Source organism: Pantherophis guttatus, chromosome 1 (genome assembly GCF_059756535.1).
Source record: "Pantherophis guttatus breed Tessera chromosome 1, ASM5975653v1, whole genome shotgun sequence".
NCBI lineage: Eukaryota > Metazoa > Chordata > Lepidosauria > Squamata > Colubridae > Pantherophis > Pantherophis guttatus.
In genome coordinates this window covers 70284165-70310327 of record NC_142063.1, presented here as the reverse complement: position 1 = coordinate 70310327, position 26163 = coordinate 70284165, and the positions used below count along the sequence as shown (strand labels likewise).

The following is a 26163-nucleotide window of genomic DNA, read 5'->3' as shown; positions in this document are numbered from 1 at the left end:
CGTGCTTGCAGGTTAGCCTTGGCCGAGGGTCAGCCTTGTCTTTGCAACCCATTCCTGGGGGGCGGGGTGTGTGTGTACATTTTCCCCCTTGAAATAAGGCTGGGAAAAGTCAGAGTAAACTTATTCCCAAACAAATGCGCCCAGAGTTGCACGTGTAATGAAAACCATCTTTCATATGCGTCTGCTGACTTTTGCGCATGTGAGAATGAGTTCTTTACAAAAACAAAAGTTTTTTTGGCAAATCAAAACATGCCTGGATCTTGGATTACCTGAAAGGGAGAAAGCAACGGGATTGTCTTTTCCTATGCGGAGTCAAGTAACATTGTGTCCAAAGCCAATCAAGTTACTATGGCACCTGCAGCAAATTAAAAAAAAAATTGATAACAACTGCTTGTATGTCAAATAGCAGAAGCGGTCACATCAATCTAGTTTGGCTAGAGCCATTCTTAAATATAATCTAGGATTTGCTGATCAAGGATCAATTTTAATATGCTTTTCTAAATAATCAGGAGATGGCATAGGGCCCACAAGCATAATTCTCCTTAGGTATGAAAATTTATAACTGGAAGAACTGTAGAGTTCCTGAACTAAGCATAAAGAAGTCTTTGTACTAGTTTGCTCTCTAGAGAACTAATGTTGGACATGAGTACTTAGTTTCTACACACACACGCAATATATGTGTCTTGCTTGGTCAGTTAAAGCAACATTACAGCCTAACACTGCAAAAGTGTTTCCTATACCAGTGAATAAATCAATGTTCAGCAACTCCTAGTAATTGGAAAGTAAATTATACTGCCTTTATAAGCAGCTGTTTGAACAAATATTTGATTGTCTTTTTATTACACTGGTTATTGTGTAGGATATTTTAAAATGGCTCTCTTGTGATTACAGTAATTAAGTAATGCATTGCTGATTAAAGCATTCTTAGTGTCATTCAAAAGATTGTCTTCATCTTCAGTGCCTTTGTATTTTGGGTGGTGCATGGGAACTAATAAGATTTTTAATGCCATTTGTTGGTCTAGAGATGCTAAAGAAGTGCCAGTTAATTGTTTAATTTTAATTATTAAACTCATTGTTAAAATTAACAATAAAAAAACTTAAAGGAAGTAGAAATAAAAGGAAATAAGAGCAAACCCAGATACACAAAATAAAGCCTATAGGGACTGGACATCTTTCCTCCATGCTCAAAAGATTCTGTTCCAAATTAAAAACATGTTTAAGAAACAAATAGGAAACTTGCATGTTGCAAAGCAAGACTAAAATCCTCTAGCACTGGGGTGTCAAACTCAAGGCCTGCGGGCCAGATTTAGCCCGTGGGGTGCTTAAATCTGGGCCAGAGGGCCAGCCTGGAAATAGCAAAGGACCTGCGGTGTCTCTGTTAGCCATAATGGGATGCGGGGGGGAGGGCATTTTGGCCAGCAGAGTGCTTCAGGAGGCCGTCCAGACCAAAAATGGGGCAGCTTATTCATGATTTAGAACAGCAATCCCCAACCTTCCCAGCTTTGTGGACCCACACTGGTGGTTGTGGGAGGGAGGGGGATGGTTTTGCACATGTGCCACTTGCACAAATGCAGCTTTGTGTATTCCCCTGCTCGCCCACTGTTTGCGTGGCCTGGTTCCCAACATGCAGTGGCTGGTACTGGACCCCAGACCCAGGATTGGGGACCCCTGATTTTAGAAATGTTCTGTGGATATAAGGAACCATTCTGTCTGAACCGGCAGATTCTGGATTAAATGCATTTGGCCACAAAGTATTACATTGGAATTCTTCATACTTGTAATGAGCAAGTATATAACTGTTTGTCTGCTCCTGTTTAGCCTCTCCTGCAGATGGAAGTGGCTAAAGTTACCAGTGATTTACCATGAAAGGAAATGACCGTAGCATTTTGCCCAAATCATTATATCTATGTCCTCTGTAACAAAAGAACATCTGTAGCCAAGATTTATGTACATGGGGTAAATTGAAAAAACAAGAAACCTAATGCTTAGTTTTCATTCTGATTAGTTTAATGAAAGTGTAATAAAAAAACATTTTCATATATGAAGCTTAAATTATCCAGAAAAGAAGACAGATATATTTGCAAAGGAAATGAGTACTCTGATTATAGAAGATTTAATAATACTGGTAGAAACAGCCAAAACAAGCTTCTATGAAAGCTTTCCTATGGCATTTTTACATATTAGAATCCATCTTGGACAGTTAGTAATATTCATCTGCTTGCAATCTTCTGTTGAAAAGTCTGATATAAATTGTGAAAAATACTTTATTGTTTTGCTGACTTCCACACAGTTCTATTTCTTTAGAGTAGAAAACAATTTTGCTGTAGTAATGAAGGGAAAAAAATTAAAGTCTTCATTCTGACATTCATTGAAAAGAGAAAAACTGCTGGTGGAAATCACTGTAGTAAACAAATATTTTATATAAATATGAGCATATACAGAATGGTGCTTTTCCAAGTTGGCAGCTGAATGCCAAAATGTTTAAAAATGTATATTGATAGAACAATGTGTAATCACATGTTGTTACCATCTGTTAATTTGGTAAACGTTTGAGAGGAAAAGGGCTTATGATTTAATAAATTACAATAAGTCTCTGATTTCTGGTTTTAGATTACCTGAGGGATTTGGTTTTGAAATGGTTTCATTTTGCTTTGTATGCTTATAATAGACATTCATAACTGAGCTCATTCTTGTAAAAAATGCATAAAGTTATGCATGTCTGAAGTAAAATTCAGATTAAAATAAATCAGTTGATGTGTATTATGATTTGTTTGTACAGGACACTCCAATTCACCCCAAACTTGTTGCCCTTAATTTGCTTCAAAAAGACTTTGTTCCTTTTTTGATGAACTACATCAGGGAACAGACTAGTCAGATATTGACCCATGGACCATCTACCCCTGCTAAAATTCCAAATTCCAAGATCTTGAGAAATTCTAGTAGCTATAGAAACCAAAGGACCGGATCTGAAAAAAAGTTCCATACTAGTAGCTGTCGGGGACAACTTTTCTTTGATAGAGTTCCTATTGGCTTGCAGTCTCCAAATACCAGTATTTCTGCTTCACAATTGCATGGATCTTCAGTTGTTAATGGATCAAGTGAACTGAATTCCAGTAGTGATCTCTTAAATGTGGATCTCAGCAGTAGCCCAAGTGTGGGTTCGAGCCCTATTTTTTCTCGCAGTGAGAGACGATCTGCTCAGAAAACAAACTTGGGGAATTTTCTTGTTGCTGCCCCAATAAGGCGAAGCAGAAGAAAAGGAAGCAATTGTACAAGTGGTTCTAGTCGGCCAATGGGACATGATGTAGGAAGAAACACAAATGATGAAGTAAAAAGTGAAAGTTCCTCATTCTCATTGAGACAGAAGAAACAGAGTGAAATGAATCTTGTCTCCACTTGTTCACCATCTGACCAGCTTAATTTACATGATTTGGAGGAGTTTCCACCCATGAGTGCTGCTGGAAAAATAAAGTAAGTCTCAGTTCTCAAATTTTGGTAATTCCGATGAAAAGGAAATGTCCTGCTTCTGGGATGGCAAGATAACTTTTAGAGAAATGCAGGACTTGAAGCAAAATTTCAAGCAGGGTGTCAAAGTCAAGACCCACGGGCTGGATCTGGCCTACGGGGTGGTTAGATCTGGCCCATGGGGCCGTCCTGGGAACAGTGAAAGACCAGCCCGTGGTGCCTCTGTTAGTGAAAACAGAGCTTGGGGAGGGGGGCGCATGTGGCCTTCCTGGGCTCCGTTTTCTGCTGCAACGGCCTCCTGCAACCCTCTGCCAGCGAAAATGGAACTCCATTTTCACTGGCAGAGGGCTAGCAAAACAAACTAAAAATAAAACAAAACAAAAGGAGAAATGTTTCCCCTTTTGCATTTGAGCATCCAAGAAGGGACAGAACAGGAGAACGGGAAAGTCAAAGAGGAAAGACAAAGGAAAAGAAGGAAAGATGGGAAGAAAGCAAGGGAAGAAAAAGAAGGAAAGGGGAAGGAAAAAGAAGAAAAGGAAGGAAGGAGATTATAATGAGAGGGAGGGAGGGTCTGGGGGAAGTCCTGCCTTAGCACTTGGCCACCACAGGTGCCCCTGACACAAGTGATGCTGAGCTGGCCACACCCACCCGGCCACGCCCACCCCGAGGTCAAAGACAACTCTGATACGTCCCTCAATGAAAATGAGTTGGACATCCCTGTACTAGAGGATTCAGGGTTTTCCTCTATTATTTAATGTCTATATGAATACTGTATGTTGATGCCACCCAAATATATGTACAGGTACTCCTTGACATACAGCCAGTCATTTAGTGACCATTTCAGTCATTTAGTGACCATTTGAAGTTACAACAGCACTAAAAAAGTGACTTGTGATCATTTTCAGACTTGCAATGTTGCAGCATACTCATGGTCATGTGATCAAAATTTGGGTGCTTCCAACTGGCATGCATTTATGACTGATGCACTGTTCCAGTGTCATGTGAGCACCATTTTTAATCACTATATTGACTCTGTTTGTAATCACTCTTACAAACAGAGTCAATGTGGGAACCTAGATTCACTTAATGACCATATGATTCACTTAGCAATTTCAGTGATTTGCTTAACTGTGGCAAAAAAATCATTCTGTTGATTATCTAGCTTCAGTCCCCTTACAAATGCTAAGACTTTAAATTGCCTTCTCCTTCTCTACAACTTTGCTTCAGATAAGTGTGTTTAACAGATGCTCATTTCAACAGCTAAAGCCAAAATATTGATCAGATGCCTGTGATATTACATGGAATATGAGTATATCCTTTTATGTAAGATCTATTCAGTTAACAAAAATATTTCTTGGTAAATATACATATTTGAATAATCATATAGAACAATGTTTCTCAACCTTGGGAATGTTAAGATGTGCAGAGTTCAGTTCCCAGTATTCCCCAGCAAGTCAGGATGACTGGGAGAAGTCTACACATCTTGAAGTTCCCAAGGCTAAGAAACACCGGTATAGAGGTTACGGAATATTAACTTAAGCTTTTGGAAAGTAATGCATTAATTTATTGAAAAAATAAATACATTAAATTTATTAAAGTATTTTGCCAGTTGCCAGTAGATGGCTGCAGAATATCATAGTTTTGGATTATCTGTATGAAGAAGGAAACTGTTAAGAGACTATAGCAATTTCTATTATGAAATCTTACTGTTCTTTGGGGTTTTGATTGTAGAAAAAAAGATGAGTATGGAAGAATTCATACTCATTATTATAGAAAATAATGCATGCTATTGAAAAAAATTGATACCGAAATCAACATTTCCCCCCTCCCACAAAATACTAGAATCCTATGCAACCAATAAAGTTGCATTATGGTAGATTTGGAATAGATAAAAAGTATTTCTTCACAGATCACAGAACAAAAACAGTGGAAATTGCTACTATAACATGTAGCAAACATTCATTAAGGATAGATTCTGTTTCCAATATCAGTAGCAGTATATTTATTAGTTTCAGTTTCTTCAGAATGGAGAAAAAGAAAAAGAATGCTATTGCACCCATATCCTATTTACATATTCCTCAAAAGCTTATTAGTCACTAGGAAACTATATTGTATTATTAGAACCTTGGCTTGAACCATCAGGTATCTTCTTATATCTTAAATATTGAAAAGGTTTACTGTCTCTTGAACTGATTTTCTCTTTGGTTTTAGCAAAACCAAACCATCAAGAAGAATAAATCCTACTCCTGTGAGTACTGAGAGAACTCTGTCCAAGCCCAAAATGTGCTTCACTTCTACACCCGTTGGCAACTCTCAAGTTCAGTCTGGAGCAAGTTCTGAGAACCTTAATGATTCTCAGGAAATGAATTTAACTTCTATTACAGGAAGCCTTCAGGAAGAAAGAGAGATGTTGAAGAAAGAAAGGTAATAGAATTTGTGATCTGGTGCCCAAGGGGAGAGAAAGAGAGATGCTATGGGTTGACAGTGTGAGTTCAGGCATTTCTTAATGGAATGGGACAACTTGCTGCAGCCAACTTGTCACAGCCAACCACTGCGAGTCAACTTGCGATGGCCAACTCACTACAGGACAACTCGCTGCAAGACAATTCAACAATTCAATTTAATTATTTAAAATAATTTTTGTTATTCACATTTGATTTTGTCCCTTTGGCATCCTTTCTTTAAAGATTATATTCCACTTTTCTTCTATATTAGTGTAACTGTTGTTTTGTGGCGAGTTGTTCCGTGGTGAGTTGTTCCCCGGTGAGGTAGCCGCAGCAAATTGGCCGTGGTGAGTTGGCTACAGCGAGTTGTCATAGACCCATTTCTTAAAGAAGTAGAACATCTTACATACTGTATGTTTAAAATGACTTCTCCATTGCTTTTAACAGAGATGTGATTTGCAAGTTCCAACTATTCTCCTTGGTGTTTTTTTAGATTCATAAGTAACTGGGTTTATTTTCAGATTTGGTCTGAAATTTGGTCTGGTATTATATAAACATGCTGTAGGAAATAGTAAAAAGTATTAAGATAAGTTTCTTAAAGACTTTGCATTTTTTAAACTTCTGGATAAATGTCTGAAATAATCCAGCAGATCAGGGGTAAAATGCTCCTGGATCGGACCGGATTGCCCGGTCCGGTAGTGATCTTGGCCGGTGGTTCGGCGATCCGGTAGCGATGGTAGAGCAAAGCTCCACCCACCCACCCGGGTGTCATTACTTCCTGGTTTTAACCAGGTTTTTTACCTTCTGCGCTCGCGCATGCGCGACACATACTCTTTCAAACCAGTAAGGAAGGTAAGTAGATTTCATCCCTGCAGCAGATGTAGTAGAGAAGGTAATGCCTTAGTATTTTTATGATTGGTAATTCTGTGGCCATTTACTCTTTTTGTATTACAGATCTAAATTATTCCATCACACGTCTTCCTCTATAAGTTTATCTCTGGATTCTGGCACACCCACCAAATCTAATGCTGGTTGGAATGCATATCTCCAAACTGAAAACCAGTTGGTAGCCTCAGCTGATGTCAACAAAGTGACTTACAGAAAACAGCTGGAACACCTAGCTGAGCTTTATTCCATTTGCATAGCAGGTAGGAAAATTGAAATGGATTAACATTTGGGTTTTCTATCGATTTGAGAGAAGAGCAAGAATGACGATGTGTATGCACAGACATTTATCAGAGATGAAATTTCAAATGAATCTTGCTTTGAAAAAACAGTAGCTGATAAGAGTACAATGCTGTTCTTTCACCAAACTTATATATGTATTATGCGCCATCCTGTTAATGATAACTGCTATAATAATGCATACTCGGAATTGGAAAGCTGAGAAATAGAATTCTGTGCAACTTAATTTTTTAATTAATTCATACAAATTATGTACATTGACTGTCACTGCTACAGGCAGGGCTTGACGTATTATTTATTTATTAAATTTATTTTCTGCCTAACTCGCTCCTGTGACTCTGAGTAGCTTGTGGCCAACTGTCATTCAGATGGTGCTGAATGAATGTTGGTTACAACTAGTCCTTGAAATTCTGGCCTTGCTATGCCGCCTTTGCACCCTCATAGCGCTTTCCCTGAGCCTTGCCGCAACTCCCATGCTACTAATGAGATCCAGTCTTCCCTTGCCACACCTCCCTTGCCACTTGTGCATCCCTGAGGATCTTCCCCAAGCCATGCCTCCCTCACTTCCCCACGCAACCTGTCCAATCCTTGTCATACTTCCTCCACACTCCCATGCACCCTTTGATCCTACCCCCTACCCAGCAATCAGCCCAAACTTCACTGCACTTGTGCTGCGTCACTCAGCCCCCCCCCGCCCCCCCGGCATCTGTGCATGTCATGCGCAAACAAGTCAGCAGGAAATAAATGGCTGTTGCCTGGTGGGAGACTTTGAATGTGGGAAGTCAGCAGGAAGTTGCAAGGAGAACCTCATCCAATGACCACTGCATTTTAGTTAACAATAGTAATTGGGATTGCTGTCAAAATTCCAGGACTACCTGTAATAAATCATGGCTTATGAACAACAGCGGCTAAGCCAAAACGAAACCATTTATATTTTTTGCATTGTTCTGTATACTAGAATATTATATTAAGCCATAATATGGTTGGAATCTTAGCATATTATGTGACATTTTGGGCTATTGGGTATGGTTTAGCATTACACAAAACAGGGTGTTTTATGTAATTGTCATTCTGTTTGACAGGAAAAGATAGTACCAAAGCTATGATTAATCCAAGCCATGAATTAATTATAGCAAGCCTGAATTATTACAGAAGAGAATAGCATTATGCTAAAATGAGTTCTTGGAATGTCTGATTGTATTACTCTCTTTTAGCTTGCAAAAAGGCTTCAGAGGAAGACAAATCAGACCTTAGGTTAATGCAGGGAAATTATTCTTTTACAGTAATAGCTGTATTCTCTTGAGAGTAGGCTTTTAGGTATAGTATCCAGGCAGAGCTGAACAGGGATAGTCATTTTCTCTTCAAGATAGCTTCCTTTTCTCATTCTCCAGTTTATTATGCAGAGAGCAGCTTCTGAAACTGTTATAGGTTACTAGTCGTTTGCATTCGGCAAGTGCAAGTCCTTGATATTTTGGTGTAAAATAATGTAAAAATAATAAAAGTAAACATTTTTTTTCCTGAAAGTCAAATCAGTCTGTTAAAGCAGTTTTTTATTGGGTAAAACCAATAAACCCTAGCATCTAACTTGAAATTTATTTTTAGTTACACATATTTTATCAATGTTTTAAAAGGTATTATATGTTGCTCCTTTTTAAAATATAAAAGTTTTTTTTAATCTAAACACAGATCGTACTTTTCTTTAAAATACAGGTAGTCCTCGACTTACAACAGTTCATTTAGTGATTATTCATAGTTCAGCAGCACTTAAAACAGTGACTTGTGACCGTTTTTCCTTTACAACCATTGCTGCATCTCCATAGTCACATGATCAAAATTTGGATACTAGGCAACCGGTTCATATTTATGACAGTTGCTGTGTCCCAAGGTCACGTGCTCCCCATTTGCAACCTTCTGACAAGCAAAGTCAAGAATTGAATATTCAATTCTTGACTTTCATATTCAATTAACAACCGGGTTACTAACTTAAGAACTTAACAACTGTAGCAAGAAAAGTTGTAAAATGGGGCAAAACTCACTTAATAACATAAATTTTGGGCTCAATTGTGGTCGTAAGTCAAGGACTACCTGTAATGAACACCAGAGGGAACCTTTTGGATGACTGCTATTCTTGTTTACTTTTTTTTTTTTTTTTTGCAGAAAACCTCGTGCCAAATATCTTCTCAGAGCTTTTCTTTGTATTGCAGCTGCTAACAGCAAAGGGAACTTCCTTTGCAGAAGATAGGGAGAGTGACATGGGATTTATGGAACAGAATACAGGTCAGACATGATATAAGAATCCTTGGATGTCATACGTGATATGTATATTATAGCACATATGATAGTAAACAATGTTAGAAGGATTCTACTAAGAAAAGTAAGAGATTTTGGAAAAGTTTCATTTAAATGGACTGAACAATTTATTTTTAGCTTAAACAGCAATAGCACTTAGACTTATATACCGCTTCACAGTCCTCTCTAAGTGGTTTACAGAATCAGCATATTGCCCCCAACAATCTGGGTCTTCATTTTACTGACCTCGGAAGGATGGAAGGCTGAGTCAACCTTGAGCCGGTGAGAATCAAACTGCTGGCAGTCAACAAAATTAGCCTGCAGTACTGCATTCTAACCACTGTGCCACCACGGCTCTTTTACTGATTATGAAGCTGCAGAATAGCTTTTCACTGTAACTAAAAAAACTCAGAAATTACTATTAAGGTCTTACTAGGCATGTTATATTGCAAGGCAGCTTTCAACAATGGTTTAACATGCATCATTTGAAAATCATTAACCTTAGCTTTCCAATACTTATATAATCGGAAGCCCTGTTTAACATCTAGATTTTTAGCTTATTTCCTCATTTGGGCAATAAGAGTATTCAAAATAAAAATTCTGAGCAGTTGATGCTATCTGCTGAGAAGAGTTTTATAACATTGTATAATTCCTTTGGTAGTTATTCTTTCCTAGGTGTTCAAGGTAAATGGCAGTCCTGGAAGTAGTGTCTTTGTTCTTGACCAGCCTGAATTCTGTGGAATGAGTTCCCTCAAGTGCTTTTTTTTTCTATTTTGTTTACAGATTTGATTGAGAGGCAGCACTTTCACAGTATACACAATTGTGTTTACTTTGCTGTGCAAGTTTTGGATTATCAGTTTGAGTAAGTGCAATGATTTAGCTGCTTTCATAAGAAAGGAGATACTTTCACACCTGGTATTTATTTCAAACTGTTCATAGGCTGCATAGCTTTTCTATTATTTTAATTATTTATTTAACATAAATTTATCTCTTTATATCACACAACTCTGGGCAATGTACAAGGGCCACAACAGCAATCTTGGCATATAAAGAGCCCACATCAATAAAAAAATCCAGAAGAGAGAAAAGATGGCTATCATTATTTCTCCCTTGGCATCAAAGCCCCACTTAGAAAGGAAGATTTTCAGCAGCTTCCTAAATCTTACCTGAGCAGGATGTTGCTCCCAGCATTACTCCAGTCAATGGGTGACAGAACTCAGAATGCAGACTGTCAGTGGAGGATATAAAGAGTAGCAATGCAGTAGAATTCATCCTCTTTGGATTTAAATGCAGTATCAAAGTGTTCTTTTCTTCTTGGCAGAATTGTTTCTCATTTAGAGAAAGGGACGCTGAAGCTCCTGGCTGAGAATGACCGAATTGCATCTTTTTCCCTTGGTTTGCATGAGAGGCTAACGGCAGCCTACGAAAACACAACAGCAAAGGTAATATGAAACAAATATCGGAAGGGCTTGGCAAAACATCTTGGAAATTACTTCTTGGAGACAAAAATGATTGCTTCTTCAGTTGGTAGTGCCTGTGTTGTTTATTTTCTTGACATATTTTTGTGCATATAACTTTTTCAAGTGTGCACATGAACCTCCCTCTGCCTTGTAAATGGCATTTACAATTAACTGAACAATAAGGGAATACTATTATTAGAATAATAGTATACTAATGGTAATAGTATAGTATAGAATAAGAGCAGCATATGAAATAACAAAAGCACGTTTTGTAGATTAAGGTGCTTAAAATTAGTCATTTGATTGCACTGCTACAAGTTGACTTAAATTTATGTTTTAGCAATGAATCTAAGGCATAGTAAAGAGAACAGATTGCAATTCCAACTTTAAGGCTAGATTCTGCATACTTTGCTTAGAGAGACTTGTATATTGAAATGGAGAACTGCTTACTTATCATTATGTGCAATTAACAGGTCTCCCTCTGGTTGCCATCATGTGTGCAGTCAGTTTCTTTTCAACCAGAAACTGACAATCGATCTAACTTTTCCAGTGATAAGGCATTTCATATATTCAAGAAACAAAGGTAAGAACTTTTGGTTTCCCTTCATCAAATGCTGCAATAATAATAAATTTAATTAAAAAATAATTAACAAGTTGTTTTAATTGCTATATTTCAACATATGAACATATTGTTTCCAAGAGAATCACTTCCAAATCCATATTCTTGGTTCATTTGAATATTTTTGTGTTTTAGTAGACAAAACTTTTATTACAAAACAAGAGTAGGGCCCTGTACTACCCCCCCTCTCCTTCTTCCATATGCGTTGTAATTGTCTCTGTTGCCACAGCAGCTCCTGCGTTTCATCATTATACTATGAGGCCATCTTTGAAAAAGGTTGCAAAAGGTGCTTAGGCAGCAGTCCCCAACCTTTGTGGCTTGGTGGCCTGGCTGGGGAAGGGAAAGGGGAACTGAGCTGTGTGAGCGATGGGCTGGTGCGTGTGCGTATGCACACGCACAACTTCACTCACGCAAGACAGAAGAGAAGACTTTGGGGGCTGGTTTCGCTCTCCTTCAGGCTTCTGCATGCCAAAATTTTAAATTTTGCAAAGGAATGGAAAGCCTGAAGCAGCACGAGATCACTTCCCTGAAGCCTTTCGTCTGTTTGCAAAAGCTTTTGGTGTGGAGAAGAAAAGCCTTTGGGGGCGCAGTCTCGTGCTCCTTTAGACTCACCAAGGCTGTCCGATGCTCCAAAAGCAGATCAGGTGTCCTGCACAGGCAGCCTCAGTGAATCGGCGAAGCTGAGCAGGGCCCGCTCACCCCACTCAGCCTCTGCTCTCATTGCTCCGCTTTTGGAGCATCAGGAGCATGTACGAAAGAAGAGAAACTTTTGGGGTGCTGCTCATACGAGTGGAACTGCATGAATATTCCGGCCCACCTCTTGTGTGGCCCGGTTCCGAATAGGGTATGTCCCGATAGTTGGCCATGGGCTGGGATTTGGGGACCCCTGTGCTTTGGGATGATCGTGTTTACTGACCCAGCAAGTTGATTCTTCTAGGTCCAGCCAGACCCAGTATTGATAGGAACCCTAATTGAACCCTTCTAAACCTCTTGGTATACGCAAGCCAAATTGGTTTCCTCTTCTTTAAGGAAATTGTGAATGATTTCCACTTTAGTTTGGCATTAAAAAGAGAAAAATTGCATTCTTCCTAGAGATAAAACAAGACCCAAGAACTGACATTTAATAGTTATTCAACGCTTAATTTTCCCTTTTGTATAACAGATTATGAAATATGACATCGTTTATTACCAGCTACTAAGGTAATTGCTGCCTATGGCTCAGTAAATCCTACTCTTCTCCCATAGGCTGAATAAACATAAGATATATTTAACAAGAAAATCAAGTCTTGAAAAGGATGTATTCCTCTCAGCCTAGAATCATAACAGGATAACAGCCAAGGATTCCCACTACAATACCAACCCCAAACAGATTGACAAGGAAGAGTATTTTTATTTGGTGTGCTGCTCCTAATATTTAAGTGAATTACCAGATCTATTTTAGCAGTACATTAAAGCAATATCTTGGCTTTCTGCACAGCTTCTGCTTCCTACGGTTTCAGTCTCACCAGGATGCAAAATTTATTTCATAGTTGCGTCCCTGCTGCTTTCGGATGTCATCTAGGAACAGACCCGCCAAACCCTTCAACCAGAGCACAAGCATTTGGCCTCTATCCTTATGCTTTCCCAAAAGGAACCTTCTGAAGATGTAGCCATCTTTGGTTTTACCCCTCTGAGGTTGCTATCACTCATTTTAACCAAACGTAAACACCTCCCTCTCTGAGGGGCAGCCAATAGATGGATGCTAAATATTTCCAAGGCAGGATTTTTCCTCATTTGGTTCAGGGCTAGCAATCAATGAGAAAAGCACAATTGCAAAGCAAGGATTCAAATTTTAGAAAAAGGGAGTAGGGCAGGGGTGAAATCCAGCAGGTTCTGACAGGTTCTGGAGAACCGGTAGCGGAAATTTTGAGCAGTTTGGAGAACCGGCAAATACCACCTCTGACTGGCCCCAGAGTGGGGTGGGAATGGAGATTTTGCAATATCCTTCCCCTAGGAGTGGGGAGGGAATGGGGATTTTTCAGTATCCTTCCCCTGGAGTGGGGTAATAACGGAGATTTTGCAGTATCCTTCCCTTGCCACGCCCACCAAGCCATGCCCACAGAACCGGTAGTAAAAAAATTTGGATTTCACCACTGGAATAGGGGATGTTCTGCTGCTAAAAAACTTGCTTCGTTCTGTTGGAATCCAACAGTCACCTAGCAGGGGCTGGTTTCAAAACCTGTCGCTACCGGTTTGCTCGTGGGTGCGCAACACTTCTGCACATGCGCAGAAACGTCCGGGCAAGTGGGGTGAGCCTCCCTCCGCTACCAGTTCGCCCGAATCAGGGCGAACCAGTAGCAATCCACCACTGTCACCTAGGTGCATCCTCTTAATAAGACCTTACCAATGCAGGTTAGGCATAACAGTGAAGAATGCTTAAAGTAAGTATTTGAGGATAGCGAAACGCACCACCTAATGCTTGTATCTAGTTTCACAAACACTAGATTTAAGAAAAAGTTTTCATAGTAATTAAACTTGAAAGTTATGTGTCATTTATGACCAGATTTTTTTTTCCTCAATCATTTTTAAAAATAATACTGTAATTTGAGTAAGGTTACCAGTGCTCTTCCATACATTTTACTGAATTGCGATAATTGATGCTAATTACAAAAGCAAATTCCCTCTGAAAGAAAAGAAGATAGTAATCTTTCTATAAGAATGTAATTGTTTACTTTTTGATAGTCTTATGTTTTATAGAAAACATAGTTTTCTGTAAATATTCAATTTTTCTTCCTTTAATGAACTTTATTTTTTATTTATATATAGTCTACCCAGTTTTAACATCAAAACAATCCATTTCTTATTTAATTACCTCAATCAATCTATCAATTTATTATTATAATCTTAGACCAGAACAAATAAAAGCACTCAGTATATATACACTTAAGAATTCTAGTATAAAATAATAACAACTAAAATCTGTAATAAAATCCAGTGTCAATTATACATGGTCTGACTATACGATAGTTGCAATCCCTAAACTGTGGCCCGTTGTATGTTCAACGCTAAAAGAGAAATGACTAAGCAGTGCAAAGGGTTAGCCACAATTGTTATATACATTGTTATGGTGGAGAAGACACGTACCTGATTATCCTGCATTATTTATTTACTTATTGTTCAATTTGTCTATGCCACAATCTCATATTTGTATTGTATTATTGATATGCTAACCTTGTTGTTTTAGTTTATCAATTTTGTTATTTAAAAAAATCTGATGCCTTCAAGAGTTATTATTATTTTTATACTTTAAAACCAGTGATATCTACTTCTGAAGAAGTCTATATAACATTGTGCCATAAATACATTTGCTAGGTTGTTTAACTTTATGGAGATTCTTGTAGAATGCCTATTTAATTTATTTAAATTTTGCAACAAAAATATTATTGTAAGAATTGGTGAAATTCTATCATAATTATGGGGCTGATATGCAGATAGAATAATATAACAAATTATGATAATTGTATTTTCAGATATTGACACTAATATGTCTACCTTGTTCAATAGAGATATTTTCTATGAATTGCTGCGTGAATGGGAAGATAACTTTGAAAAAACAGGTTGGGATTTTGAGAAATGTCTAGGAGATAGGATCAGGTAAGAGCTTTTAATGCAATAATTGAATCAGGTTAATTTACAAAAATAGTGACAAGGATCATTAGAAAAGAGTCCTTGTACCTCTTTGTAGCCCAGTAGGTGATAACTAATGATTATTTTGGAAAGCATTGGAGAATATCTGATCTAATAATATCTCAATACCAAGATTTGCAAGAAATCCCTAGGTATGTAATAAATTCATATGGTTTGAAATTGTAAGGTCAGAACTTGTAAGAAGCACAAAATCACCCATATTTTTGATAATGACACCAAATGAAATGTAGTTGTGTATTAAGAATTTGTTAAAGAAGAGATTAAAAAATGCCTCCAAAGAAATCCTGGAACCCAAAGAGAACCAACAGAGGTCCGGGAACCAATTTTCAGAAGCAACATAGTAAATACTCTCTAATTAAAAGGGGTTGCACTGGCACATGGACACTACTGTAATTTAGTCATGGTTAATGCAGAGCAAAAAATTGGCTCTTTCTCTTTTCGTGACTTTATTGGATGGAGTGTAAATATGAAAATACATTTAGAAAAGTTGTAGGAGGCTTATCAATTCGCTCTTTCCCCCTCCCCCAAAACTACATTGCAGTGCTTCAGTTTTCCAAAAATAACTCTCATACACTGAGAAAGAGTGACTGATTTAAGGTCACCAAGTGGGGTTCTAGGATAGGGTGGATTTGGGGTGGGGGAACTATTGAAACCAATATTTCATAGTTTAAAATTACTCAAGTTATTTAGAGATTTGTTATTTTCTTAGTACCCATAGAGATTCTAAAATAGTACCGTATTTTTCAGAGTATAAGATGCACTCCCCCCCCAAAGTGTCTTATACAGCAAATATTGCCTAAGCCACCCACTGGTCCCCACCCTTTGGCCATTTTCGGCCTCTGTGCATTGCAGTCAGCCTGAAACAGCTGATCGGTGGTATTCCGAGAGGCTGATCCAACCGCCAATCAGCTGCTCGTGCTGAATCAGGCTGCGATAATGTGCTGAAGCTGACCAGGCTGTTTGCTATTTGCTGCAAGGACCCTAGCCAGATGAATACTGATAGATGTTGGTAGGCAGAGGCAGATTTTTTTTTTGTTTTCCTCCGCAAAAACTAATGTGCGTCTTATACGCCAGAGCGTCTTATACTCTGAAAAATATGGTAACTCCTGATGTAGATATTGAACCCTTGTCATGGTCTGACCACTCGCTCCTTCGACTTGACTTTCTGACCGCCGCACCCCGTCGCAGGGAGGCGGAGCCAACCAGGTGGTTCTGCCCCAGGGCGCCTGATGGACCCTGATAGGTTCCAGATGGAGCTTGGGCCATTTCCTGAGACTCTAGCTCATGACTCGGCTGATGACCCGGTGGCCGCCTGGGATAGGGCGGCCGCCGGGGCTTTGGACCGGGTCGTGCCTTTGCGGCCTCTGACCCGGCACCGAACTCACTTAGCTCCTTGGTTCTCCGAGGAGCTGAGAGAGATGAAGCGCCGGAAAAGATGCCTAGAGAGCGGTTGGAGGGCCAGTCGTTCCGAATCTGACTTGATACTGGTAAGGTCTCATATTAAGACCTACCTAGTGGCGATAAAAGCGGCGAAATCTAGCTATTTTGCCGCTCTTATCGCGTCATCAGATAACCGCCCAGCCGCCCTGTTTAGGGTGACCCGCTCCCTTCTCCATCTGGGAGCGCGGGAGGACCCCTTGCAGGGCCGAGCTGAGGACTTTGTACAGTATCTGGATGATAAAATAACTCAGATTCGGGAAGACTTGGCCGCCGACTGGGTTAGTTCAGAAGAGATGACTGAGGCAGGCCTTGAGAGTGTTATCTGGGAGGAGTTCGATCCTGTGGCTCCCGAGGACGTGGACAGGATCTTGGGACGGCTGAACGAGACCACATGTTTATTGGACCCGTGTCCCTCCTGGTTGGTGCTGGCTTCCCGGGAGGTTACACGAGGCTGGCTCCAGGGGATTATTAATGCTTCTTTGAGTGAGGGTGTCCTGCCGGCCGCCTTGAAAGAGGCGGTGGTGAGGCCTCTCCTCAAGAAGCCATCTCTGGATCCGGCTGTTTTGGCTAACTATCGTCCAGTCTCCAACCTTCGTTTTATTGCGAAGGTTGTTGAGAGTGTGGTGGCGCGACAGCTTCCCCAGTACCTGGATGAAGCTGTCTATTTGGATCCGCTCCAGTCCGGCTTCAGACCTGGGTACAGCACGGAAACGGCATTGGTCACATTGGTGGATGATCTCTGGAGGGCCCGGGATAGGGGCTATTCCTCTATCCTGGTCCTATTAGACCTCTCAGCGGCTTTTGATACCATCGACCATGGTATCATGTTGCGCTGGCTGGAGGGACTGGGAGTGGGGGGCACCATTTTGCGATGGTTCTCCTCCTACCTCTCCGACCGGTTGCAATCCGTGTTGACAGGGGGGCAGCAGTCGACCCCAAGGTGCCTTGTTTGTGGGGTGCCACAAGGGTCAGTCCTCTCGCCCCTCCTGTTCAACATTTATGTGAAGCCGCTGGGTGAGATCATCCGTGGTTTTGGGGTGGAGTTCCATCAGTACGCTGATGATACTCAGCTGTACATTTCCACCCCAGACCATCCCAACGATGCCTTGGAAGTGATGTCCCAGTGCCTGGAGGCCGTGCGGGTCTGGATGGGGAGAAACAGGCTTCGACACAACCCTTCCAAGACCGAGTGGCTGTGGCTGCCGGTGTCCCAGTATAGCCAGCTGACGCCATCGCTGGTTATTGGGGGCGAATCATTGGCCCCCACGGAGAGGGCCCGCAACTTGGGTGTCCTCCTGGACGCACGGCTGTCTTTAGAAGGGCACATGACGGCCGTGGCCAGGGGGGCTTTTTATCAGGTTCGCCTGATACGCCAGTTGCGCCCCTTTCTGGAACGGGACTCCCTACGCACGGTCACTCAAGCACTCGCCGCCTCTCGTCTGGACTATTGTAATGCTCTCTACATGGGGCTCCCCTTGGGGTACACCTGGAGGCTCCAACTGGTGCAGAATGCGGCCGCGCGGGGGATTATGGGAGCGACGGGGCGCTCCCATGTGACTCCTCTCCTGCGCGAGCTGCATTGGCTTCCAGTGGACTTCCGGGTGCGCTTCAAGGTGTTGGTGATCACCTTTAAAGCGCTCCAGGGCTTGGGGCTGGGGTACTTACGGGACCGCCTTCTGCCACCAATAGCCTCCCACCAGCCGGTTCGTTCCCACAGAGAGGGCCTCCTCAGGATACCGTCGGCCAGACAATGCCGGCTGGCGACCCCCAGGAGGAGAGCCTTCTCTGTGGTGGCACCTACCCTTTGGAACAATCTACCCCCAGAGATACGAGTGATCTCCGACCTCAGGACTTTTTGTCGGGCCCTAAAAACTTACTTTTTTCAGTTAGCCGGTCTGTCTTGATTTTAGGGTTGGTTTTTAAAATTTTGATACTGATTTTAAATTGACAAATTTTAAATTACGGGCCAAATTTATTAATTATTTTAAATCTGTTTTTAATTGTAATGTTATGTATAAATGTTTTTATTTTGGCTGTTCACCGCCCTGAGTCCGAAAGGAGAAGGGCGGTATAGAAGTTTGAATAATAAATAAATAAATAAATAAATTTATAATAAAAGTCACTTGTTTCTTGTTTTGCAGAGTTATGATGGCACATCTTTCAGCAGCTTGTAACTATAGTCACTTTGCTCGGCTCTTTCAGAAACAGCTTCTTCAGGTAGGTTTGTGGTTGCATTTTTTTAAATAAATAAAGATGTTTTGCTTTGTAATAGCAAGATATTTATGATAATTAAACTTGTCGATGGTTGTGGGGTTCTTAGTGCTCTCTGACCAAAATATTGTTCTTCTGTCTCTTTTTTTTTTCCTTCTGTTTCAAAGATGTGTAAAGGATCAGTTGGTGGAGGCACAAGTTGGGGAGATACTCCAGACCAGGATGTCCTTAACATGTTGGGTTCAGATAATCTGAACCGACTGAAGAGGCTGCAAGAGAGATTTCTTGTTCCTCAGAGCATCAGAGGACCTTGTCCTCCTCCTTCTTTCCCAGGATGCCAACAGTTTTTCAGGGACTTCATCCTCAGTGCAGGGAGGTGAGCTGCTTTTGCCACTCACTTAAGTTGGGTATTACTAAGTAAAGGCATTTAATAATTTTGCATTTGGTTCTGACACGTTTCTTAAGTGTGCAACACAGAGTACCTTGGAGGAATTCCCTAAAGGAAATTTGTGAGTTGTAGAAGTGAAAATAAGTTGTTTAAATACAGACAATTCTCTTCTTACAACAGTACATTTAGTGACCGTTCAAAATTACAATGGCACTGGAAAAAAGTGACTTATGACCAGTAGTGGGTTTCACTTACCTTCGCTACAGGTTCGGAACTGTGAATGCGCATGTGCGCCCACTTCGTTTGCGGTGCTTCTTCACATGTGCAGAACATTCATGATGACGTTCAGGCGGGTGGGCAGAGCTTACCGCCACTGCCGCTACCGGTTTGCCTGAACCGGTAGAAACCCACCACTGCTTATGACCATTTTTCACACTTATGACTATTACAGCATTTCCATGGTCACCTGATTTATATTTGGATGCCTGACAACTGGTTTATATTTCTGATGGTTGCAGGGTCCCGGGTCATACAATCATCTTTTGACAAGCAAAGTCAATGGAGAAGCCAGATTCACTTAATTAATTTAACAACTGCAATGATTCACTTAACAAATGTGGCAAGAAAAGTCATAAAATGGGGCCAACACACTTACAAATGTCTCACTTAGCAACATAAATTCTGGGCTCAATTGTGGTTGTTAAGTCAAGGACTACCTGTATACGCATACATTCAAATCTCATTCCAATTTTGATTTGTTTTTTGTTTTTTTGAAAGCTACCGATTTAATCAACACCTGGTAGACAGTTTGTGCCTGCAGATACTTGAGCTGGACAGCTTTGCCTTGGTGGAACATGAACCCAATGATGGAGAAGCAATGAGCGAACAGGTAGATCTCATTCATGCAGTTCTATTTAAATACATTTGTTGAGTCAGTTTTTGTTTGGCTGTTTGAATGGAGTGCCTGCAATTCTTGTTAAAATAAGTAGAATAGTGAGTATAATGATCACTGGAATGCCTCAGAATGCCTTATTTTAATAGAAATGGCTTTGATGTTTAGCCTTTTATTTTTATTTTTTTGCAAATACAAGTGAATTTTTTTGAGTGGAAAAGGAAAACCAAATGTGGACTTTATTTCAGTAGACGTAAGCTGTGCATATTTCTGTTGTAAAAGGACAGTTTTACAAATTCCCAAAACATACCTGCTTTCAAGTTTGCGAAAGATGCCCTAATGAATTCATGAGCCATGATCCAAACTTCAAAGGAAATATAGTCATTTATTTGGAGCAACATTCTGGCAATACTGGGATGTAGTCAGGACTGATCCCACGCAGATTTACGTTCCCCTATGTCCCTGTCTCTCCCCTCCTCCCTGGCCATGTCATAAATCACATTCTCCAATTACCCACTTTGGCTGGCTGAGAAACCTAACACCCTCCTTCTGATTTCGGATAGAAGAAATATATGGAATTCACTTCAGTTCTCCCTCCCTCCTGCTCATGGCAACTTGAAAGCTTTGCAAGTTGACACCTGCTTCATTTTGGGTATTGCTTTTTTGCCCATTCCCACTGGTAGTATTTATTCCTGAAAAAAATAATGTTATATTGTCAGGCTTGATTTGATGTTATCACTGCTTCTAATAGGTAAAAGACAGAATTGAAAGGATTCCCCCCCCCCCCAGGTAACCATTGGTTTTCTTAAAGAAGACTGCAGTTGTCTTGTTTTCTTGATCGCCTCTGACAATGAATGCAAAGAACTATCATCTGAATCCAATATATGTTTTAAATTTAAATGATTGGATGTCACATACTTGCTTTGACTTATACAGCATGAAGGGTTCTCTTGATTTTGAAACAATAATTATTTTCAGTTGTTGCATCACATATTCAGTTATAGTGTTGTGGCAGAGCTGTACATGAGGAAGACCATTATTGAACCTTGCTTTTGAAATTTTATTAGGTCATCCTTAACCAGACCACATTCTCTATGTCTCAATTGTTGTGTGGAACCCTTAAAATAACTATGGTATTTTTGGATGACAATTTTAAGAAATTTCACAAGTTTTTCATTTCAGGATGAAAAGAAACATTTTGCCAGCGTTCTTATGAGCCTTCGACTCCTGGCTAAGTTTGTGGGATTCCTTGTCTTTTTGCCATATCGCACATCAGAACCAGCAACTGGAGATCTCTTGGAGTCAGCAATCACATTAAGGAACCATGTATGTAATCAGCTACATTTATCTTAGGAAGCATATTATAAGAGAGGGAGATGTTTTTTCAGTTCTCCTAGCCCAGGGATGTCAAACTCAAGGCCTGTGAGCCAAATTCAGCCTGCGGCAGGGGTGAAATCTAAATTTTTTCCCTATCAGTTCTGTGGGCGTGGCTTGGTGTGGGGGGGTGTCCTGTGACTAAGTGGGCGTGGCCAACTCAATGTCACTCACAGCGACGCCCACTCAGTCACAAGACCCCCCCCACCAAGCCATGCCCACAGAACCCAGTAGGAAAACATTTTAAATTTCTATTCTGCCGCCCGCTCACCACCCGCTCTCCCTTCGCTTTGGGTCGGGGCCCAGAGACGTGCCATTCATTGAAGCCCCAGAGCTGCCGCCTGCTCATCGCCTGCCTCAACTGGGTCCGGGAATGCACCATTCCCTGACTCCAGCCTTGCCAGCGGAGCCGCCACCCACTCGCCCTTCACCAGCCAGCCACTTTGCTTTTTCCCTCTTTTTCCTCATGGAAGGCTTGCGTGGTGGCACCAGCAGAAGCACTGTGGGGAAGTGGCCCAACAAGCAGAAACGCTGCACCTAGAAAGAGAAGGGCATGAGGGGCCAGTGGGCTGCAGAGGCTAAGGCTGGTGGGCGGAGCCTCTAGCTCCCATCGCTATCGGTTCTCCGAACTACCGGCCATCATCGCTACCAGATCGGCCAATCTGGTCCGAACTGGGAGCATTTCACCCCTGGCCTGCGGGGTGCTTAGATCCGGCCCATGGGGCCGGCCTGGAAATAGCAAAGGACTGGCCTGCGGTGCCTCTGCTAGCAAAAATGGGATGCTCATGGACAGTTTTTGACCTGGACGGCCTCCTGCAAAATCTTGCAGCAAACACAATTCTCTCACTAACCTGCTTTCCAGCTCTGTTCTCTGGCATGCAGGGCAACAAAAGACCATGTGACTACCAGTAAAAAAAAAGTTCAGTCAGACCTTCTAACTTTGTAAGATCTTTTTTCCCTGAGAAGTTGGAAGATCTGATTGCATTTTTAAAAAAACTGGTAGTCACATAGTCTTCTTTTGTTGCCCTACACACAGGCGAATGGAGCTGGAAAGCAGGTAAGATTGGGTAGCACTCCATCCCCCAAAAAATCTTCAAAATCCCATGACTTGTTGATACTTTGTGGTATAATAAAACTAAGTTGGAATAGTTGGCTTCTGGTTTATGGATAATATTTTCCCAATGTGGTATTTCTTTTCTCTCTTTCAGGCCCATCCTGTGCTGGATATTTTCAAGTTGTTGAGACAGTCCATTCAGAAACGATGTATGGTTCTGACTGTACCGTGGGTGGTTGAATTTCTTTCTCTCATGGATTATATTGCCCCATTTCTTAACTACTATGAGAAAATATTTGCTCTGCTGTTGCAGCTATACAGGTAAAAACATACAAAGCAACGCTTCGATGAGATTTGCTGCAAGGAAATAAATTTTTGAAACACAGATTGGGGCCGCCCTGGTAAAACTTTTGTTGTGACTGGCGATGGCAACTTCATTATTCACAAAGCAGCTTAAAGCTTTATTTTACAACAGTTTTCTCAGGCTTCAGACTATGGCTAGTGTAGTAAAAGGTAGTAGGAGAAAGTATCGAGGATGCTGTTAGACTCTGCACTAAGCTCAACTTGCAATAGTTGATGTAGCATAATATCTTCTGTTTGTAATAATTTCTCCAGCTAGAAATGTTAGTCCTTTTGTGAATGTATAGAACTCTCCCTTAATGTACAATCTCCAGACAGCCAACTTTTTAAATCTAGTTGTGGATTTAATGCTGATGGACTTTATAGCCCTAATGTTTTAAGACATTATGACAGCTATGCTGGCTGGAGAATTCTGGGAGTTGAAGTCCACAAGTCTTAAAGCTGCCAAGTTTGGGGACCCCTGTTTTAAGATGTAAGATGTAAAGAATAAAGACATAGTAGGAAGAGGTCAAATTAATACAATCAAGGGTTTTTGTTTTGTTTTTTCTCATTCTTTTATAGGTATCTGCTACTTTCTGAAGATAAAAAGATGTGCTTCCTGAATAAGCTACTGATCCTCGCAGTTTTAGGATGGCTTTTTCAAGTATGCTATTGGTTTCTTTTTAGATTTTTTAGAAATGAGAGGCCTTTTCTAGCATTCTCTTGTATTTTTTAAACATGAAGTAGAAATACTAGTGTGAGCCTATGGACGTCTCCTCCCTGGAAGATTAACTGTTCAGGACTTGCCTTCCAGGTGCCGACTGTTCCAGAAAACTTGTTCTTTGCTGGTGAAGTGAGATCGGAAGAATTGTCTTTGGAATCCGTGACCACAGTTCAGGATCTGGTAAATTTGTGTCTATAAGCACCTAGGCAGCGTGCGTATATCCAGTAGATACACACTGACTAATTGGCTAATGCTACTGTCTACATCATTTCTCACATAGCAGTGATCAGCAGATGAAAAGCATTCTATGATTTTTATATATCATTGGAAAGTGAATCTGTTACTTCTCCCCCCCCCCCCCCCGTTTCTTAGGATTCTGTGCCTTTGGTTGATCAACAGTTGCTTTATACCTGTTGTCCTTACCTTGGTGAGTCTTTTATTTCAGAGTATATTCTGCGGAAAAAACAAGATTTGAGAATTTTTTCTCTTTTTGGGATTGCAAATAATCCCAATGGAGAATGTTTAATTGCCTGACTAGAAATTATTACTTTCTGAAGCTATACAGGAATATTATATGCTATGCTATGCTATGCTATGCTATTCTAATGCTATGCTATGTTACATTATTACATTATATTGTATTACAATATATTGTATGATTACATTATACTATAGTACATTCTTGCTTTAATGTTCACACCTTGCTGTAACATTGAATGTAATTACTATTCTAACCTTAACTTGTGACTGAATACATTTTAAATACTTTGAAGGGTAAGAATGAATAACTGTGTTTATGTCTATTACATCATGTTTGTGTACTTTAAATATTTCCTGACTTGGAAACTCTTAAAGGAACTGTTTTGAAGCAAGTAGTTGAAGTTAGTTATGTGTATTAAGTACTTATTTATAAAAATTATTGGCCACCCATCTTACCACAGAGTAATCCTGGGCAGTATTTTTTGTATTTTGTATTATGTATTAAATGCATAAAGTTGGATATCCAAATAGTGAACTTCCATCCAATTGCATTCAAAGCCAAGTGGTGATGCTACTTCTTGAATGATAAATCCAAAAACGTAATGCTGAGCACTGACCTTCCTTTAAAATTGTCCTGTGGGATATTTGTGACTACAGTTTTCTTCAGATGAAAAATCTGGGTGATGTCACCCTGAGGTTGTGTTTTATACCACCACCATCCATTTTGTGCTCCATGTATAACACATAGTATTCCTTTTCCGTAGGTGAGTTGAGGAAATTATTGTCTTCTTTTGTGTTGGGAAGTGGAGGAAAAAATGGTGGCTATATAAGAAAAATAACCCCAACTGCTACAGAGGCCTTAGCTCCAAAGCCTTCCCTCACTCAGCAAAAACTTCAGGTAAGGGGCATCCTATGCAAGTTGCAAAATCCAGTTTTATAGCAATAATAAGGATTGCAGCAGAATCACTATGCATTTGACAGAGGATACTTTAATGCAGCGATCAGGACTCTGCCGTGATCCTTTCTGGTCACGTGACCCTGAGCAGAGCTGCCGATCGGGCGCAAAGTGCATGCACGAAGCGAACCGGTGGTAACACCAGTTGGAACCCATCACTGCTTATGACCATTGCAACATTCCCATGGTCACGTGATCAAAATTCAGATGCTTGGCAATTGGCTCATATTTATGATTGTTGCTGTGTCCTGGGGTCACATGATAATCTTTTGTGACCTGACAAACAAAGTCAATGGGGAAGCAAGATTCTCTTAACTTAAAACTGTGGCAAGAAAAGTCGTAAAATGTGGCAAAACTCACTTAACAATTGTTTTGCTTAGCAACCGAAATTTTGGGCTCAATTGTGGTCGTAAGTCAAGAACTATCTATAGATATGTGTGCATTTTCTAGGATTCAGTCTCCTCAATATCACCAGCCCCTCTCCTATCCAACTCTGTACCTGGCTTCATTGAGGCCTTTACTATGGGTATTTAAGGACATAATTTACTCATAGTGAGTAAATGGTACTCACTATGTTGCCATGCTCATCTCTGCATTAATGGAAGAATGTAATAACTGCTTAAGAATAAGCAATTACTACATTCTTAAGAAAGACATTCTAGCAAGCAGCACCTCCATTTTCTTCCTTCAGTGAATTCAATCTACAACTTCAAATATTGTGGATGCTATACCTTGATGGCTTTTTCTGTAGCTATCGGTCAGCTTTTCCTTTTTTCATCCTTATAAAGAAAGCTTGAGTTTTCTAGATATATTGGTATGATGAATTTACTTCCTATAGTTGCATTATGACTCTATGCAGACTTATTTCAATGGAGTATTCTTTTAAATAAAAACCTGAACATCATATACCCCTTTATTTTGGTGACAAGCATGTGGAAGATAGTTAATTCTAGTTGACATAATGAAGAGAAGACGTAGGCAATCAAGTGAAGAACATTTGAATGTGGTGCCAGTAGGAAAAAGTACAGTCTTGAAAAATTATGTCTCGGCTCTTTTGCAGGGACGGCAGTGATTATTTTATTTTTATTTCTCATTCATTCTTTCTTCCCTCTTTAAAAAAAAAGAATGTTAAGGTTAAAAAAGGAACAAGCAAATTA

The 26163-nt window shown here is 40.4% G+C and overlaps 1 protein-coding gene across 2 annotated transcripts in view; it reads left to right on the top strand.

Annotated features, from left to right (window-relative positions):
* The window catches only part of CDAN1 (codanin 1), a 36019-nt gene that overhangs the window by 787 nt on the left and 9069 nt on the right, over positions 1-26163 (top strand). For both annotated transcript variants that reach the window (XR_004591422.3, XM_034417755.3), the window contains exons 2-18: positions 2780-3471; positions 5677-5889; positions 6864-7057; positions 9252-9371; positions 10167-10245; positions 10705-10825; positions 11317-11426; positions 15006-15095; positions 18731-18806; positions 18968-19176; positions 19966-20077; positions 21263-21406; positions 22663-22829; positions 23430-23511; positions 23662-23751; positions 23944-23998; positions 24816-24949. Coding sequence is in view for 1 of the 2 variants with exons in the window: in XM_034417755.3 (XP_034273646.2) it covers positions 2780-3471; positions 5677-5889; positions 6864-7057; positions 9252-9371; positions 10167-10245; positions 10705-10825; positions 11317-11426; positions 15006-15095; positions 18731-18806; positions 18968-19176; positions 19966-20077; positions 21263-21406; positions 22663-22829; positions 23430-23511; positions 23662-23751; positions 23944-23998; positions 24816-24949 (2688 nt within the window). In the remaining variant the exon portion in view is untranslated. The remainder of the gene's footprint in view (positions 1-2779; positions 3472-5676; positions 5890-6863; positions 7058-9251; positions 9372-10166; positions 10246-10704; positions 10826-11316; positions 11427-15005; positions 15096-18730; positions 18807-18967; positions 19177-19965; positions 20078-21262; positions 21407-22662; positions 22830-23429; positions 23512-23661; positions 23752-23943; positions 23999-24815; positions 24950-26163) is intronic.